Below are 20,702 nucleotides of genomic sequence, written 5' to 3'. Positions count from 1 at the left end.
AGGGGTCAACATAGCTAAATTTGAAATAACAACATTTCAAATGATTCATAAGTTTCTTCATAATTTATATGCCTTTGCCAGTGGAAGGGTCAAGAGAATGGATGCTATTTTCTGACAGATACAGAAATGCACCATGATGTCGTTTCATGATTCTGCAAAAAATTACACTTGCAAAGAAAATGATAATTCATTTTCCCTGAAACATAATGTAATTTTCTTTTAACTGTTTTGTGAAGGTTGGTCAATGTATTTAACACCCAAAGTATAAAGGTGTCATTTAAATTCCTCAAAACGGTATAATAGTACTTACTGACATCACCTTTAACCAATATTTTATTGCAACATAATTTCAGCCTAATTAATTCTCTCCAATAAATAAAACAAACTTTTCCTTAAATTGGCGATGAAAATTTACAGTAGGCTATTGTTCTCTGTGATTTATCATAAGTTTTCTTTCCCTGTGGACTTACTATTTCTTTTTATAAGAATACAATTTCAACCAAAACATTAAAAATATTTTCTTAGCGTTAATGTGAGTCCACTTAACTTGCAACATTGCGAGCTATAAAACATGAAAAAAAGTTGAAGTTTTGAGGTTTATTTACATGCAAATAAGTGCAGTGGTCAAAATATCATTTCATGAAAATGTCATGAAATAATATGTGCCATCAAATAAACTCGATGTTGTTTACAATGCTATTTCTTCATTACATACTACGAAAATGATGAATACATACATACTTCTGTCAACTTTCTCCAGCAGAGTTGGAACTTCCCCTAGGTACTTGTATTTGAAGTACTGCCCAGCCCTGCATACGGTACTGGGCAATGTACTTGAGTATGACCTAACAGTCAAAATAACAATTCAATAATGCAAAAACAGACTTGAAAAGTAATTCATGGAACACTAAAGTCAAATTTTTCAAATGATTGTCCAAATGAACACGAACACCCATGAGAATGCAATAGGTAAGATGAACGTCAATAGCAAATAACACAAATGCAAATAAAAATGTCTGAACGGATGAAAATGAATGCCACGAGGAAGCAAATACGAGGGGGAATGAACGCCTAGAGGAAATGAACGGCCAGATGAAAACGAATGCCCAAACGAACCATTTGACAGTTAAACTTCATTTAGACTAGGTATGCTGACATGAGGCAAACAGAGGGGCATGGGGGTGAATGAAGGAGATGGGCTTGCTGGTCTATGGTGCAGCTTCGGTGACCATGGATGGTCAGCATTATAACCACCATCTGTGGTAACCACCACGCACTTGCGAGATCAGGGTTCCCACACAAACTAAATTATAAAATTCACGTTTTTTTTCAGGTTTTCACGGTCAAAATGTCGTCAAATTCACAGTCTGTTGATAAGCCATTTTAGACAGAAATATTGAGCACGAAACAATCACCGGCCGCACGTTAACTAAAAATTTATCAAACGCGACAGACACCGTGAAAGAAAACACAGCAATGAAAGTGCCATCTCTTATGACGTCACCTACTTATCGTTAGCAAAATTCAGGGCCGGCTAACGGTTGTGAGTGGGAAAACGGAGGGAGCAGGTGTGTAGGGAGTGAAGAAGTCTGTTTTTTCACCAGACTTAATGATCACTTTGGTTACTGGTCTTCCAATCACAGGCGTAAGGCCAATGTGTCGTCATGGCACAACGACCAATAATTGCGCTTCGAATATACGTGTGCAGACAAATTCGTGGACAGTGACTGCGTGTGACTGACCTTGAAACATGATCGACGTATCGATTTTTCTTTTGATCTATCAATCGCTGGTCTACAATCAAGTTTGAATGATTTTTAAGGTTTTATGATGAAATTCACGGCTATTTCCAGGTTTTTTCACGGTACACGAAATTCACGGTTTTAAGGTTTTCACGGTTGAGTGGGAACCCTGTAGAGTAAGCTAGTGATTGAGCTGCAGTTCAAAATACCTCTTGGTGAGCATACCTACTGGCCTGAATACCCTGGATGAGTTCAGTGCAGGCATGAACAATGAGCAGTTTCGGAGAACAGTTCATTTCAGTGAAGTTTTTTTTGGCAGTTTTTTTCTTTTATACCAAACTTTACTTTTACGTTTCAACCTTGAAAGAGCAAAAGAACTTGGAAAGAATAAAAATACAATTAATTTTCCTCCAGGTTAATAATTATCAATGTATGTGCATGCCATTCTCGATGCCAAAAAAAAGGTTAAATAGGTATAAATGTCCATTAATTTTGGTAGGCTAATTCCTTTTTGTGATCGAATAGAAACACAACTCTTACCAGGGCCATGCGGCTGAAGAATTCCTTAACCTTTCCCAAATTTGGTAATCAAAAGTCTGAGGTTGCCTCAGCCAAAAGGTATTCCGAGAATGCATCAGCAGAATTCTTGAGAATCTATGTGCACACACCATTCATTCACCATCCCTTAGTAAGCCATTTGTATTTACTGATTTCACCATTCTTTCTTGCCTGTTTTCCCAAGATAGTCATTACGTCTATATCTTGAGAAATAAGCAATGTAACTTAGTGATTGGTCATAAAACTAAAGACAAAGGTGTCTCCATATGAGAAAAGAATGCCTCTCTCCATCAAAAAAAGAAGTCTCCATCTTTAAGTAAGAGTGTTAACATACAAGAACACAAAGGTTCAATGCAAATAAAAAGGAACATCCTTCTGCAAGGAATTCTGAAACTGTTCCAAAGTCTGAGGTAATTGCAAACAGATGTTTAACTGCATATGGATACTGGAGGAAAGATGAGAACCACCTACAAATATTTTAAGAAGTGTGTGTGGGAGAATGGAGAAAAAAATGAGGATGGAGAGGAGAGCACGTAAAGAAGTGATCAGTACTGTTATCAAGGAGATTGAAAAATCACATGAGATGAAGACAAGATAGTAGATAGAGGTGATACTCTGGAATGTTGGGATGCAGAAGCCCATGGCAGGATATAAGACTGATATGAAAGAAGATGGAAGAGAAGACGCCTAATGAGTCGGATAAATAGAGCAATAATATGTTCCACATTAGAGAATGAATCCTTGCCAGAAGACAGGTAACAGCAGTCATTACTGAGAAGAATGGGTGTTAAAAATTTTACTCAAGTCTACTTCTACCACTGAAAAATTCTGATTAATCGATAAGTACACAAATACATTTAGACAATCAAGTACTTGAACAGTATTCCAAGACATTTAGTACAATTATTGAACTAGGTAAATATTTACATACATACATACTAGAATGATTACATCACACTCAAAATAAAATGAAAAGTATGAAGTTTTGATTAGTAGCTAGGCACACATCTTCCTGATACATGTTCCTCCTCCATTTAATTCCTTGGCCAAGAGACAGACCAAAGGCAACCAGGGGTGGAAAGAGGGGTTCCAGCTACAAGGGAAATACATAGCATTCACAGAAGACACTAATTGACTGATAATGAATATAGACTAGAAGGCAGACCACCAATCAAAATAACCCACACAAATATAGCCATTGGCATTTGGCAGGCAGTACAATAAAAATGGACACACCCATCTACTCACATGGACAATGGACACACACATCATGCTACATACTTGGCATGAGAAATACTAGGATTTGTAATATTATAATTTCTTCCACAAAAAATAATTTTAAAAGCATGCTTGATGAACCATGGAGTTACTCAAAAATGCAGTACTGGAATGGAAAATAACCAGAATTATGAGAGCACTATTGGAAACCATTACCACAAATTGATTAAACGTCAAACTAGAAACAAGTTATAAGAAAACTTAAGGTGGCATTTTATACTTTGAAATGGATTTATTAACACGACTAACAAATCAAAACTTTACAAGAAGATGGACACTATTGATCAGTAACTTTTGAAACAATATAACTTATGTAAATTTAAACTTCCTGTCTCTGTAGGCTATTTCTCCATTCCTTAATTTCTTCTCAACTGAATCCTGAAAATGGAACAGGTATGAGGCTCCATAAAACCATTTCCTTTACTGATTGTAATTCAACCATTAATATAAAACTATTAAAAAAATTCAAAATAACCATACCCGCTGTGATTTTATCCACCAGGCATAAAGTGCAATGGGTGCAACAACCAATCCAAAGGCATAAAATCCAGAACGTGGTGTTGGTTTGAAACTGTCATAGCCAGTTGCCTTCAATGACATAAAACGCTGAATCCCAGGTTCAAACTGGAAGCAACAGGTAAGCCACAAAAAATGAGAGATAACCACATTAATTTCAGCATGCTAACCAACAAGCCACTTCATGAGTGTTATACTGAGAGATTCTACTAGAAATAAAAAGAACTGCATTGCTCCCATTTCATCAGACCAGGCTAATTAGTTTTTAGGCCTAACCATTTTCATTAAACATTAAAATTTTTTTATAGGGTGTAAAAGGAGAATGAATTACTTTTCATGGTAGGAACTGAGAGAAGTGGGAGATGCCTATCCTGTGGAATTTACTCCAAGGATTGAAGAGACTATTTGCTTTCCACATGCACATTTTTACTAACATAAGTAAACCAAATTTTTAAAGAACAACATCAGCTGCCAGTAATGGGGATGACAGAGAGTGGTCTTTAATGATGGGAAATGGAGGGTGTAACGTATTGACACACTGTGCCATTCATTTGAATAACATTTTGCATACTACTACTCATTTCTTATTGGGCAATAAAACTGTGCCCCAATTCACCAGTTAGTACCTAAATCTCAGCATTTGGACAGGACACCATCTAAGAAGTGTGTCCCAACATGTTAGGCATCGTAAGGAAGTGAATTTAGGTACCTTTCTTGGTTGCCAGATTAGGGCATCAACAAGTGCATCCTTTCCCCATGGTTCAAAGCATGGGAAGTGTCTTTGGAAAGAAGTTACAGGAAGTGCAACATAGCTGCCAATGTGGGAAAGTATTTTGTTTATAAGTAAAGTTGATATTTTTTGAATTGTGTGAGTATTGGTAATTTGACTTTGTTCATGAGAATGAAATACCGTTGCAGGGACTGTTGACATGATGGAGAAATTCGTTAGAACTAGAAAAGAGAAGGAATAAACCTGACCTTACAAACACCAAACCAGAAATTGAATTATTAAAAAAAATGAGGAATTTTAAAAAGTGCACTTACAATTAGTAAAGAGAACCGTAAAAGATACTATTAACTCCTGAAGATGGAATTTACAGTAAAATTTAGCGACCAAATGTACTAATACTAAGGAAAGAAATGTGAAACGGTAAATATTGAAATAAAACTACAAATAAAAATACCCCCATTTTATCTATTATTAACACAAAAAGGTTGCCAAACTTGCTTAAAGGATGAGAAAATGCTTTTCTCCAACAACCAAAATATAAATCACTTTGGTCAACACAAAATTGCATGGGAAAGTTAACAATGTGAAATGTTCAGTTAATTATCTTTTCGATTTATTCCAAATTTCTCTTGTTTTTCATTGGTTTGGTGCCCAGGAGACAGCAATATCTGCATAAGGATTCATGCTCCCTTACGGGTTGACCACCTAAACTTTAGCTGCCCAAATCCATGCTCCCTAATGCCTAACGAGTTGGGACACAGTTTAAGTATGTGGTGACACTACCACGCTACTCACACCTAAAGCTTTGAGGAGTGTAGTCATTCATTGCAAAGGTTAAATGCATTCCAAGTTGAATCCAGATATCATGTAGAAGACATGCTCAAGTAATTGATACATATTCCTAATCCCATCAAAAGTGGCCTCATTAGTATATAATTTTTGAATAACTAACAAGGGGAATACACGACCTTCGCATCGCCGATCGAGCTCAAATTTTGCGAATCGGTAGTTTATGGGTACAAATGTAATATGCCGAAGCGAGACGACGCACTTCTCGTAAAATTCCGAGAAAAAAGCAATTATCCCATCCTGAAAATTGCAAATAAAGGATTAACTGGAGTGGTGAGGCAGTGTACTGGCCTTCCACATCCAAATCTCGGTAAAGAATGAAGGGGCATTCCTAAATTCAATCCCTGCGTGTAATGTGGATTACACTAGTTGTGCAGTACACCGTCCGTCGGATGGGACGTTAAGCCGTGGTCCCCTTGGCGCCTTTCGTTAAGAGCAGGCTAATGCCGACGCCGGGTTTCTATCCACCCTTCATCCTCAGTTCCTAATCCCAAGCTGATCCATTCCTGATTTAAATATTTTAAAAACTCTTTTAAAAATATATTCCATAGTAGTAACGAAGATAAGAAAACGAACTTTAAAAATTTAAACAATAAAATTCTTAAAAATTAACACAAAACAAAGTTCCTTGAGCGAGCATCGATCTCGCTACCTTCACCTCCACAGTCGGACACCGTATCCACTGGGCTGTCACCATATTGTTTAACACGGGCGTTCAAAACAGCTTATATAGCGTACCTTCATTTTTAACGATTTTTAATTGCTTTTTTCTCGGAATTTTATGAGAAGTGCGTCGTCTCGCTTCGGCATATTACATTTGTACCCATAAACTACCGATTCGCAAAATTTGAGCTCGATCGGCGATGCGAAGGTCGTGTATTCCCCTCGTAAGTAGTGCCAACAATGAATTCATGAATATGCTTGTCGAGTCATGAATAACTTTGCCGATATTAAAAAAAAAAAGCTTCAATATTCTTTACAAAAATAACTCATACATATTTTGTTTCTACTAACACCAACCACACAAAAAATATTAAACATAATAATATCAAATATAAAATGATAATATCTATACTGTATAAAATTCTGGTGTCACAGTTTTTTGTTTCCAAACTCCTCCGAAACGGCTGGACCGATTCCTATGAAATTTGGTGTGTATGTTCAGTATGACTGAGAATATGTTGCAAACTATTTTTCATTCTTCTCCAGGGCCCTTGAGGCCCTGAGTCATTTCCATAGGAAATACATGTAGGGTCAATCCATTTGAAGTGATCCAAGGTAGGTTGCTTGACCATTTTTAATAATTTTAGTTTTTTTATATGTTTTTCCTACACAAACGGGAAGTTCAAAACCGATTTTTAAAAAAATTTATTTTACACCGTTTACATGTGGTGGCCATTTTTGTTCTGAATCACGGAGCGTTTTTTCCCTTTGAAAACGTTTGCGTTAAATTGATTATCTCTGGACTGCATCGTGCTACAAGATTGAAACTGGCATCATTTTTTTCAGTACTTTCTTCCAAACAATAGTGCTTCATAGCCATAATTCCCCATGCAAATCTTACCTGTCTAAATGGTCTCCAAAGTAGGGGGTCGAAAATTGAAGAATTCCACTTTTTAGAAATTAAAAAAACCATGAAGAAGAAATTTATCAGAGTTAATATTTTTTTTATAGTAAGATGTCATTGGGTACACACATTTTATAGAGTATCAGCATTGACAACTCACTCCTTAATTGTTTATGAAGTTTTAAAATTTGGATTTTTTAAATTTTTGTAAAGTTTGAGGCTGCATATCTCAGATGGGACTGGATAAAAATCCACGATTTTTACACATTATGTAGTCCTTTATGATAGCAAAGTGGAGTAAAAATTTCAACATTGATATTTGACTCTGAACCAAGTTATGAATTTTTGAAAATGCGGGAAATCATCATTTTTGCAAATTATGCATATCAGCTATTATAGTATAAACTATATGTTATACTGTCTTAATTTGAAAAGTTACCATATAAAGTGTTGAAATAGGTAACTTATTGAGTTGAAAAACGTACAAAATGAGCAAAATTACCATGTATTATTTTAGAAATTTACTGTACCTAACTACAATTATTAGTGCTGTACTTACATATTACTTACTGCTTAACCCAAGTGATTGTTAAGCATTACACTTATATCTTCACAGAGTTTAGATAAGATTGAGTAGGATCTTCCTGTTACTGTTGTAAGTTCAATAACTGATAATTTTCTTAAGATGTTTTCTATTTTAATCCAAACATGATCATTATTAGACTTTTTAAATGATGTCCTTGGTGCGGCAGCATGATAGAAGTGTACAAGTACATCTTTGTTTTCTAGACTTGTTTCTTCAACTTGAGCGAGCCACCATTGGGTATCGTACCCACACGCCACTATGTCACTTACTTTTAATGTCAATGTTGAGATTTTACTAACACAATGATCTTCATAAATTTTGCTTTCTGATGCAACGTAGCACCTGATTACATTTTCTGCAACACCATGAAATCAATGACATTGTCGTGTCCCTTCTATTGTCCTTTGGCAAAGAGTTTTCAAATCTGGTTTGAAGTGTTTCAATGTGAGATTTTATTTCTTTTCTCTTGATGAAAAAGAAAGTAATGCCTTTTATATTGTCTTTGCAAAAGGTATACATATTCTCTACGGTGAGAATTTGATCTGAAATGGTTCTTTGCAGGCTAGCTGTACTAACTTCTCGCTTCGTTGTACCGCCAACTCCGTCACACGAATTTTTACCATGACAAGAGGCAAAAAAATGTCACTCTGCTTCTAATTTAAAGTCTGCATTGTGGTTACAAATGTTGGAAAAAAATTTTCTGTTTTTATACTGACTCCCACTTCCATCTGAGAAATATATCAACTTCTTAATGTTAGGAAGTGTTTCCAATATATATTGCGTTACTTGCTTTTGGAAAGCATGGACGACCGAAGTGTTGTGCTCCAAGTAGTCACTTAGTACGCAAATTGATCGACTACAAACTTTATCTTCTTCATTTTTGAAATACAAAACAAATGGATGCACCTACTCCTAGATCCTAATCAATCTTACCTAAACTCTGTGAAGATATAAGTGTAATGCTTAACAATCACTTGGGTTAAGCAGTAAATAATATGTAAGTACAGCACTAATAATTGTAGTTAGGTACAGTAAATTTCTAAAATAATACATGGTAATTTTGCTCATTTTGTACGTTTTTCAACTCAATAAGTTACCTATTTCAACACTTTATATGGTAACTTTTCAAATTAAGACAGTATAACATATAGTTTATACTATAATAGCTGATATGCATAATTTGCAAAAATGATGATTTCCCGCATTTTCAAAAATTCATAACTTGGTTCAGAGTCAAATATCAATGTTGAAATTTTTACTCCACTTTGCTATCATAAAGGACTACATAATGTGTAAAAATCGTGGATTTTTATCCAGTCCCATCTGAGATATGCAGCCTCAAACTTTACAAAAATTTAAAAAATCCAAATTTTAAAACTTCATAAACAATTAAGGAGTGAGTTGTCAATGCTGATACTCTATAAAATGTGTGTACCCAATGACATCTTACTATAAAAAAAATATTAACTCTGATAAATTTCTCCTTCATGGTTATTTTAATTTCTAAAAAGTGGAATTCTTCAATTTTCGACCCCCTACTTTGGAGACCATTTAGACAGGTAAGATTTGCATGGGGAATTATGGCTATGATGCACTATTGTTTGGAAGAAAGTACTGAAAAAAATGATGCCAGTTTCAATCTTGTAGCACGATGCAGTCCAGAGATAATCAATTTAACGCAAACGTCTTCAAAGGGAAAAAACGCTCCGTGATTCAGAACAAAAATGGCCACCACAAGTAAACGGTGTAAAATAAATTTTTTTAAAAATCGGTTTTGAACTTCCCGTTTGTGTAGGAAAAACATATAAAAAAATAAAAATTATTAAAAATGGTCAAGCAACCAACTTATTTATCTTTGGATCACTTCATATGGATTGACCCTGTAAAGTTCCTTTTTAATGCCTGCAGATCTTTTTACTTTTGCATATTTAAATTATTGAGTGACATTTAGTTGAAACGCATACCATTGGAAAGAAAAAGAAATGCACATTTTTATTCTTGCAATCAAATTTTGTTTTTCATGTGATTTATGGTGAAATTTGAAAAACAAAGCATAAAAATGCTGAAATTTCAGCGTTTTTGGCTTACTGTCCCTTGACGACTGTCAGCATTGCTTATGTAGTTTGACATCTCTTCTATCGATGCAATTTGGGATACCATAAATTATGCACTTGAGTTTTTGAACTTATTGGATTTGCCAGGCATGCCATCGTACCGTTTACAACAAGATTTGATCTACAGTTAAATATGCTTATTGATTTGAACTCACCACGGCTGTGCAATGGCACGCGAGTAGTCATTAAAAAATTGATGAAAACGTCAACCATTTTGAATGGAAAGTTCTAAGGAGAATATGTATTACTACCACAAATCCCTATTGTTCCTACAAATGTGCTAATTGAATTCAAACGGGTTCACTTTCCAATTAGATTGGCATTCACAATGACAGTTTATAAGTCTCAAGGCCAAACGATGTCTGTTTGGGGCTTAGATTTGGGTACAACATGTTTTTCACACCGACAATCATACGTGGCATACTCTTGCATGGGTAAACTGTCCAGTTTGTACCTGTTGGCTAAAATGGACTCACTAAAAATATCGAACACTCCATTTCACTAAGAGACTGATAATGTTCTTTTTTTTAATTATCTTAACTAGTGATATAGAAATAATTTGATAATAAAAGTACAATGCATTCAAAAAATGAATGTTTGGTGTTTTGTTATTTTTACAGGTCGTCATCGTTCACAGCACTCCATTCCTCTTTGAGTCATTCACCACATCCCCACACCCTCAAAATAAGTCAGTTCTTTTTTATTAGACTACCAAAATATTCACTAGAAATAATTTACATGGCAAAACAATGTTTGCTGGGTCAGCTTGTTTATAAGTATAGAAAATAATGACAATAATTCAAATTTTTTTAGAAGAACTGAGAAAATACCAATTAGGTAATTAACTATTACAGTGTAGCCCTAATTTGTACAGCTGTTATCGTTTTGTACATATGCACATGCATCTTGTTTAATAGGAACTTATGAAATTTAAGAAATCATAGGTATTTTATTCTTGAAAGCACATCATAACATATAATATGGAGACATTTGACGTGTGGGAAAATGCCACTGGAATGCATCCTTTATATACAATAGGTCAACTAGGATCACTAAACAGTAATGATGCCTTGTATCTATTTAATAAGATACAAAGTAAGTTAAATGACCCTCATGACTTAATAAAAATAGCATGGCCTACAAGTGGAGAGGAAAAGCAAATCACCATGCTCACAAAAATAAAAACCTATGCTTTCCTACACTTGAAAAGTTCCTATTACACAAAATATATGATAACAGCTTTGGGCTGGGCTTAGGCTGCAAAATGATGACACTTCCAAAAGGTACATTTTTGAAACTGATGCTTCCCTTGAACACCCGAAAAAATGGGTACTTTTTCATTATAATTATAACAAAAATATTAAGTAAAAAGATGTTATATACATACAGAGATTTGGCCTACTGAATAACAAATCAAACTATAAACATTAATGTGCGAACAGTTTTTCTATTAATATTTTCCTTATTTTGCATATGGAAATAGATCCTTTCAAAAATCAAACGTAAATCTACAAGTATGTACTGTAAGCTTGAGTATCAAAAATGCAATGGATTCCTTAAGTTACAGTGAGTGTCCTAAAATCAACAAAATCAGACTAAGATGGGTGCCTTGATGTTGATGATCAGACTATTTGACGAAGGTGCCTTTGATGTTTTTGAAAATAATTTTATGATATCCCCCAATGAAAGAACCTTGAGGTATCCCTGAAAGGGATACTTCAAGTTTCTTTCTTTCAAGATTTCTTCAAAACGAGATACTTCAGTAGATGGAGTGAATAATGATGGATGAAATACCCTTTCTGATAAGGGCAATATGAAAGATTAATACAATCTGAGAGCAAGTGCAAATTTTGCAATACATACTGCTACACACGACCACTTATTGGAATACAATTCACAGAGCAATAATTTATAATACTGATTCGCCAGGATATAATATTACTGGTAAAATCAAACGTATTTGGTACCAGCATTTAATTCATAAAGGACAGTTGTCCAGGAATCCTTTGACAGTAAGGGCAACAGAGGTTCTAGGATTGATCCATTGGAACACTGAATTTATTTTGAGCCAGAATGCTAGAGTCCTTGACCCTTGGGCAATGATCTTCCTCCGCATAGTAATTTCCATCGAAACTTTTCATTTAAGATCTACAAGCACAATCTTCACTCCACCCATACCATATTATTTACCGATACAACGTCAACGCTAATACAGGGCTTTACAACTTCCTCCTGGCTTGATGGATCACCCCAGAAACCAGAATGCTAAATCCCTTGCTCACTTACGAATGAAACTGAAAAATCAGCAGCTAAATGGACTCGCAAGAGAAACTATAGGCATTATATGGACAGAAGAGTTAACTAATGTTATCAATAAATAATTATTCATTTAATTCCGGAAAATCTCGGCCTCGATGACCAAACATGATCCATATTATAACAAAAAGGAATGAATCATTTCAATCAATCAATTCAGCATTTTATGGCTGTTACTCTTTAGCATTCCCGACTTAAGAGTATTTATACAGGAGTTACTAGGTGCAACTTGAACTTGGGAATGTATATCGAAGATGAGGATAGGGTACTCACAAGATAACCACCCTCTGCTGTGCCATGCCTATGAGGATTAGTCATGTGCTTAAAATATTCATTCCTAAGAGCTGTACGTCTTTTTGCTTTGTCTTCTAAATTTCGTATCACTTGTGGGTCGACGTCGTACTGCTTCCCTGCCATTTTTAACAAACGACGATCGTTAACTCAAAAGTAGAATCGAATAGAATTCGACGGACTATCGATCAAACTATCGATATACTAAAAACAAGAATCAACTTATAGCGGGGTTTTCGATTACTTTTCTGGAATTCGTGTCAGTCTCTCAGTATTTTGGAATTGTATTTTATTCAATTACATGGCAATATTCAATAGTAATTGGAGAACTTAGTGCAACAGGAAGACTTGCTCCTGCTGAAACTTCGCCTTGAAAGTACTCAATACCACTCTATACTGCACCATACCAAGGAAAATTCTCTGCATGCCCTGCTATTCCTTTGAGGATTTTGCAATGAAGTACTCTCATCTTACGATGAACACAAGGGAAAACTAGATCCAGTCAAAATAAACCTTCATTTAAGGTACGTTTGTAAAGGGAATTTGCCGATCGGTTGAGATAGGCTAAGTGCCAAAAATATTTTCAAGTAATTTAAAAATTTATTTCGTGTTACTAAGTACCATTTATGGTGTAAAAAGGGATAATTGTGAGCGATAAGTGCAGTGGCGCCGACTCCATGGGGCCTGAGCCCCCTCAAAATTTCGTTATGGTTGTGAGGAAAAAAGGTGCCAGTAGGCTTGTCGATTTTCCCCGGAGTGTCTAGATATCTAGATTCGAGTTACCAGGGTTCTAATGTTGATCATATGACTCTTCTAAAATCCTTTAAAAAACTTAAAACTCACTACTTATAAAATTTCCGGGGGCAAGATCCCCGGTTTGGTACCACCCAATATTTTTTTAATTCGGCATCCCTCGAAAAGTGTCACATAAAAAAATCTTCACTCTGAAAGAGCTGGGAAGTGAATATCTTTCCTTACGTTTGATAGGTATACCTCTCCTCACTCACAGTGTGGGCAGAATCTGTTCTGCTGTGGTTTTTATAAGCGCGACAATTTCCACACATTTATTCCGCAATATATTAATACATCATTGATGCATTATGTCTATTATTCTTTTGTAATAGTATAATCACCATTTATAACACAATGTATTATCATGATAGTGTTACTAGCCATTTACCTACTGTGTATACTGGGAGAAATGAAAAAAAAATTAATTGTTAAAAAAATTAATAGATTGTTCACAACAGTTGTATCAGTGGTACACACCCAAATCAAGCAATAGAAGAACTTCCATCAGTAATCAATTTTATAAGAACTTGTCCATATCTCAGTATGACCATGTCAACGCAACAATTGCGGCCACAATGTGGCCGTATTGTAGCCATAGTGGGCATAGGTGGATTTAGGGAAGGGGGCATGGGGGCAAGTGCCCTCCCCCCACCGCCAAATCCGCTTATGCCCACCACATTTCCGCCTCGTTTTATTTTGTGTATTATGGAGCCTAAATAATTTAATTTAATATTGATAACTTTCATATCAAAATAAAGAGAATATTTTCTGTGGTGATTGTTCTGTTTTTTATCTCAATTTTGAGAAGACCTGGCAGACTGTAGTGCCCCCTCCCGGAAAAAATCATGCATCCACCCTCGATAGTGGGATTGCCATTATGGCCCCATAATGTTTTTGACCCCCAGCCATATTGTGGCCAAAGTGTGGCCCGCCATAATGTGGCTTGACTTTTTCCCTACTAAAGACGTATATATACGTGTGGACGTTTTCTGACCCGGGAGAAGAAAGCCGTATATTTACGTGTGAGATTTTCCTGGCCAGGAGAACGAAAGCGGTATATATACGTTTTCTAGCTCTCCCCCTTTTAGGACGGTCGTGGGTTTACGTCGTCTTTGTCTCGGGACCCAATGCTGTGGGGTTTAGGATTTACTCTCGGAATCCGGGAGCAGGTACCCGGACCCCACGTCTTTTATAAACCCTCTTAGCGGTAAGGGACAGCGGTCATGCAATTGCTTATCCAGTCAGTTTTCGAAATAAATATTTGTTCATTTCTCAAGAAAAATAGATTAAGAATTGAATTATTTGTCTTTTTCACAGCGTTTACAATTTTTAAACGAAATTCTACGTTAAATATTAACTTATATCTCGAGTTATGTCTAAACATCAACATGGAAATTGTTACTGCATTAAACGCATTAATATTGACCTTAGAACTTCGTTTAAAATTTGACAATGCTCAGAAAAAAATGAGGAATTCAATTCAAAGTCTGCAATTTACGTGCAAGCAACAATTATTCATATGCTAAATACATATAAGCAATACATATGTTGACCGCGAACCAATGCCGCATGTATGGCCGTAAACCCGGAAAGGAGGGAGCACAACTCTCGGAGTCCGAGATAATGCGGAGTCCCAGCGGGGTGGGGTCGAAAAAGGTTCCGCGAGACCCTTCTTAATGAATGTTCTCCAAAAATGCTCCGTACTACGAGAAAGAAGAGTCTCTTGGGGCTCAGTACAGCAGTCATGCTAAGACAAAAACTCCGCCGCCTCGAAAGGGTTAAGTATGGATAGTACACTTTCTTTATACATATCAATAGAATCAACCAACTTTCATTTTAATAACTCACCAACAAATCAATAGCAACTGTAATATACTTATGTTTACAAATCCTTGATTCGCAATCTGTGGTCTTCCTGAGATGATCCGAAGTGTGGCCATAGTTGTGCATGTGTCTGGCAAGCCAGATGGTACCCACAGTCAGGCCATAATACGGCAAGCTGTGCGGCTAGCCACCCAGTGAGAAATGGGTGGTGGAATCCACGTTGAGTGGTGGATATTTGGTGGTGGTGGATATTGAGTGGTTGGACCCACGTGGAATCCACGTTGATTTCAAGTGGATTTGTGGTGATTAGCATTAAATGTTAAACAGAATTTCTAATTTGTGGAACTTAACTCTCTGGTGACATTGCGTCATTTATCATCCTGAAACCACGCTAGTTATGTGAAAATGTATCGCACATTCTACTTTTATATAATTCGTGGATAGGCAGCCATGAGAGCACATGAAAAATCGTAGACACATATATAGAAGGTTTAGATATAGAGTGGTTGAGGTTTTAATGGTTTTAGGACAGCACCTACTGCTGTTTTAATTTTTCCACCAAATTTCCACGTGGGTTCCACGTTGATTCCACGACCAAAAACACGTGGTATCCACGTTACATCTCCACGTGGATTCCACCACCCATTTCTCACTGGGCATAGTCATAGTTGCCACAGGCAAACCACAATTTGGCCACATTGTGGCCATAATTGTTGTGTTGACTGGGTGGTATTTTTCATGTGCAAAATACTGAAAATTGCTTAATTAATGAACACTTTGATTAGATTCTCCTCGGATTAGCCCATTGAGCTGCAGGAGTTCACGATTGGTTCGTGACTACCAGCCTAGTTGGGAGAGAAGCAAGAAATATTTTTCCCCTCCAGCCTGACAAAGTGTCTTGCAAGGAGTGAACCCTTAAAAACTGGGGCGACATTTCCTTCTTTCTTACCTGCATTTGGGCTCTTGTCGTGGGCACATTAGCAGTGCAGAAGTACATAGTGGGCAGGAAACAATAAGAAATGGACAGTAAGATAGGAAATTCCAGGAGGTACCTACCCCCCTCCCAGGTTCACAGATTTCTAGTTTGCTGTACTCTCCTATAGAGTTTTTCTGTCCCTTTTTCCTTGCTTTCTCCAGCTTTCTTTGGGTAGTATTATTTTGAGTTTTCTCACTGTTTCTCCTTTGCAACCACCTGTATTTTTTTGCAGTCCAAAGGAGGAACATCTTCCCTCAAAACTCTGATGTACCTTTGCAAAGGTAGGCAAAATACATTTATATTATATTTTACACACAAAATACGTACATACATTGCTCTTAAAAAGTGCATTTATATTCATTCAGAATGAAAATTGCTGGAGAAATTTGTTTTTTCAATAAAAAATACAATTGAAGTATGTATGTATGTACTTTCAAAGATGGCACCTCCTGCCGTGAGGGCTGGCCTGTTAAAGTTAAGTTAGATAGTATTTTTTATTTTTAAGAGTGATAAAAAGTACATAGATATTTTTTATTTTTAAGAAAGTGATAAAAAGCATTTACTTTTTTAAAAATCTACCATTGCACTGTGAAATTCATAATCTAAATGCCCTGCTGTCGATTGTCAGCTTTTCCCCTAGTCTCCTTCATGCCCAGGATATCCAGTCCTCGCTGGTGTCTTTTAATGAAGATGGTGAGGAAATCTCTTTTGTATGGCTCCTGGGACTCGTGGGAATCGTGGGCAATGAGAGGACTGATGCAGCAGCTGTAGAATTACTGTATGACACCACTTCTGTCTCAGCACGGGCTCCACCTCAGAACCTTCAGTCCACCTTAAAAGTGAACTGTGGGGGAGTGGAAGGAAGATTGGTCATTTACTCTCAATAGCAAACTCTGCCTTATCAAGCCTGATATCTTTCCTTGGCCCACAAGCACTAGAGATCATTGAAAGGACTTGGTATCTGTAATTCTTGGATCTCTCCATTTATCGGTTTTTCGCCACGTTTTGTTGTCAGAGGTGACGACCATTTCGCCAGGTGTCTTCAGGTCGAAGTGATGATTTCCATGTTTTTGCCATGTATATATAGCTCTTCCTCCTCGTGGCCGCAGTGTTGTTAGCCGGTTACCCTTGCTGCTACACCGTGATTAGCCGGATTTCTGAACACTCTCTTCCAGGTGTTGGTTATGTTGCATCTGTCTTCTCTATTGAAATTCTTGGGCGTTTTAATGATCTCTATTGCCTCCCTTATCAGCCTCGGGTAATACCTCTTTTCTTCTGCGATGATTTTTGCTTCGTCAAATATTTTCTTGTGCCCAGGCTCGCTCCAAGCACGCTCGCCAACTGCTGAGAGGTGGAATTTCTTGTTCTGAGTGGCCCTCTTGTATTTCTGCAGGTGGATCTTCATGGATGTACATGCCTCACCGATGTAGGATTTACTGCATTAGCATGGTATGCGGTATCTGTAAGCCTGAGGACTGGGCACACTAGGCTCATGCTCTCTTATCATGAGAGAAAAACTATCACTCAGTTTCGTTGCCTGAGATTTGGTATTGAAAGTGAGACATCTGAACTGAATGTGAGAATCTGAAAAAAAACACGACATGGTGGCTAGATTTTGCATAGTGCGGCATGCAGCGACACCTAGGGTTTGGAGACCTTGCTTTTCATATGCCCCTCGTTCATACATCATGATTTATTTGTATTGTGGGTTACATACCTAATTCTGGGTGTTTTTCCAGTATTTTCTATTGATAAAATTTAAAAAAACAATTGTCTATTGGACACATAAGCAATGACTCTAATATCTTACATTTTTCTGTTGCACGCAAATGCTTGAATATGATATGGTGGTAACAATTGGGTACCTTCCATTGCTATCATTGTTTTTTCATGTGAAGCAAAAGATATCTTTCTTCCCACCCTCCTGCACCACAGCACCAGATGCATCGTATATAAGAGATCGTATATATTCTTGAGACATTTTAATTATTCTTTTTTTCATTCAATTTAATTTATAATAGCTTTGTGATTGATGTGACAATTTGTGATGTATTGATTTACACAATTATTAGGTATTGAATAGAAAAGAATGTACTCATTATCTCACAGGGTATATCCTATTTTGCTTAAAATAATAAGTTGTCTTGAAATGAGGTCAATTTTACTTCATGGGAAAGAATGAAAGCATTATTCATTATAATTTTATGGATGAAAAGAAAAAAATACTCTTCTGAACAAATTAAATCGAAACTTGAAGCTTTTATGTGGTGGAAAGGCTCCATATTAGCAATAAAAGACACTTTTTTACTTCCACAATATGTACATATATTAAAAAATTCTGACCGGTTTTGGCTGTTACACCATTATCAAGTACACAGAATGTAAAATAATATAGTGAAGACAGGTTTATATATGCTATGGTTGTTAATGGAGGGGGGATGGTTCAGAGCTGGGATTGGTAATTCCTGTGGGGAAACAAAGTTTGTCATTTGGGTTGTGGGGGTGGGGGTTTTGGGAGGGTGATGAGTAATAAGGGGGATGTGTTGGAAATCGCTCACAAGGTTTCCATTTGTTGTAAACTCCTGGATTTCCAAGGCATCCATCCTCCTTTCTTGCTTTGGAAATTCGGGAGATTACAACAAAAGGAAACCTTGTGAATGACATTACCTTTCCCAACCTATCCCCCTTATTACTCATTACCCTCTCAAAACCAGGGCCGGCCCTAGCAGGTGCGGGGCTAGGGGCAAACCTTCAGTGCGGGGGCCTTCACTTAAAATATTAAACTCTATACCCTATCTACAAACTCGAGCATTTTGAATCCCTACCACTCTCTGGCTAAGTATGTGTTCCCCTCTCTCGTTCTCTCACTCGTTGTTATCACTCACACGACACAGTACTGTGCTGACAAATGCAATTGCACAATAAAAATTACTGCATTATTATTCCTTTTTCATAATATTATTTTTTGTCTTGCACGGACTTAAAAATACAGTAATAGTTGAAATTGCGTTTTCAAAACTATCGTACATATATTTTAATTTTTTTTTCACGAATGCGGGGCCCCCCAAAGCGCGGGGCCCGGGGCGGTCGCCCCGCCCTAAGGCCGGCCCTGCTCAAAACCATGGATGGATATGGAAACAAAACGAAAGTCAAAACCAGTGAAATTTTAATAGTTTCGTTCCCAGAAACGAAATGTATGAACAAAACTATATGGATTTCAACCCGGGGAGCAAAACTCAGGGTCGAAACGAAATCGGATTCAAAACTACTTCAGGTCGAAACTAAATTAAAATTCTGGGATGAAACGAAACGTAGGTAATGTTTCGCAGCAGAGGGACCACGTGCTTCACCTTTGAATGGTTTAGTTTTGACCCACTGACCGAGTAGGAAGTATGGTTAAATGAAGTAGAGGTTTGGCGTAACGCGATTAGATGCATGGGGCATTCATATTTATACCACTAACCGGAGAATGGTGAATGCAAACTGGCCATTCGATTTTTAAGCTCAATGGCTTAACCTTTCTACACATAGTATGTCAAACGTAATGGGTCGAAACTATTCTCTCTTATCCCCCTCCACTCAACTTCTGGCATCAAAACTTAGCTATGAGCAGCTGAGTTTCGATTAATTTAGTTTCATTCCGGGGAGGAAAGTTTCGTCTAGGGTCAAAACTAAACTTTTTGGTGATTTTAATTTCGTGCGGGAATGAAACTATACCTAGGCCACGTATTTTCGTTTCCCTCCGCGTCGAATCGAAACATTTTCGTTTCCTTTCACTTGCCATCCTTGCCCAAAACCCATATCCCCACAACCCGAATGACAAACTTTGTTTCCCCCCCAGGTAGTGGCGCAGTGAGAGGGGGGTTTTGGGGGTTAAAACCCCCTCCAGAGCTCAGAGAAAGTTTTAAGTTTAATCCATTTTACTTAATTGGATTGATATTAACAATGGAATACTGTAAGGATGAATAAAATATCCCTCAGAAACCCATTAAAGTCACCATTTTGAACCAATTATCTTTAAAATTCCGCAATTTATTAATATCGCACCTACTACTTATCCTGGTGGGTATTCCATACCTCAACACACCCCGGTATTAGTTGCACCTAAACCCCCCCCAGCCTTAATTCCTAGCTGCACCCCTGCCCCCAGGAATTACCAATCCCAGCTCTGAACCATCCCCGCTTCCATTAACAACCATAGCATATATAAACCTGCACTCAACATATTTTATGTGCTTGATAATGGTGTAACAGCTGAAACTGATTGGAATTTTAAAATATATTGTGGAAGTAACAAAGTGTCTTCCATTGCGTTTTACTTCTGTACAAACTTCAGGAATGTGTGTAAATTCATTCAATCCCATAAAGTGTTTCAAAGCCCCAGTCCCTAGTACAAGAGGTTCAGAATGCTACGCAACTGTTCAGCCAGGATACACAAGCAAAGTCTTTCATTGTGGTGGGGGAGCAAAACAACATTTAAGGGTATCATAGACCTGTTTATGATTTGATGCAGCTAAAAGCTGAGTACCTTTCAGGATTGAAGTAAATAATAAAATAAGAAAA

At 37.0% G+C, this 20,702-nt stretch overlaps 1 protein-coding gene across 1 annotated transcript; it reads right to left on the bottom strand.

Annotated features, from left to right (window-relative positions):
• Nucleotides 1–3,790: 3,790 nt before the first annotated feature.
• LOC124165279 (NADH dehydrogenase [ubiquinone] 1 beta subcomplex subunit 4) lies at nucleotides 3,791–12,713 on the bottom strand. Its single transcript, XM_046542614.1, has 3 exons — nucleotides 12,530–12,713; nucleotides 4,059–4,202; nucleotides 3,791–3,956 (listed from the first exon to the last, which is right to left on the bottom strand). The coding sequence occupies exons 1-3, from the start codon at nucleotides 12,671–12,673 to the stop codon at nucleotides 3,888–3,890; spliced, it is 357 nt and encodes a 118-aa protein (XP_046398570.1). The 5' UTR covers nucleotides 12,674–12,713; the 3' UTR covers nucleotides 3,791–3,887.
• Between the last annotated feature and the right edge of the window lie 7,989 nt (nucleotides 12,714–20,702).

Source organism: Ischnura elegans, chromosome 9, assembly GCF_921293095.1.
Source record: "Ischnura elegans chromosome 9, ioIscEleg1.1, whole genome shotgun sequence".
In the NCBI taxonomy this organism is placed as follows: domain Eukaryota; kingdom Metazoa; phylum Arthropoda; class Insecta; order Odonata; family Coenagrionidae; genus Ischnura; species Ischnura elegans.
The sequence above is the reverse complement of the archived record's forward strand: the minus strand, read 5'-3'. Positions and strand labels throughout refer to the sequence as shown.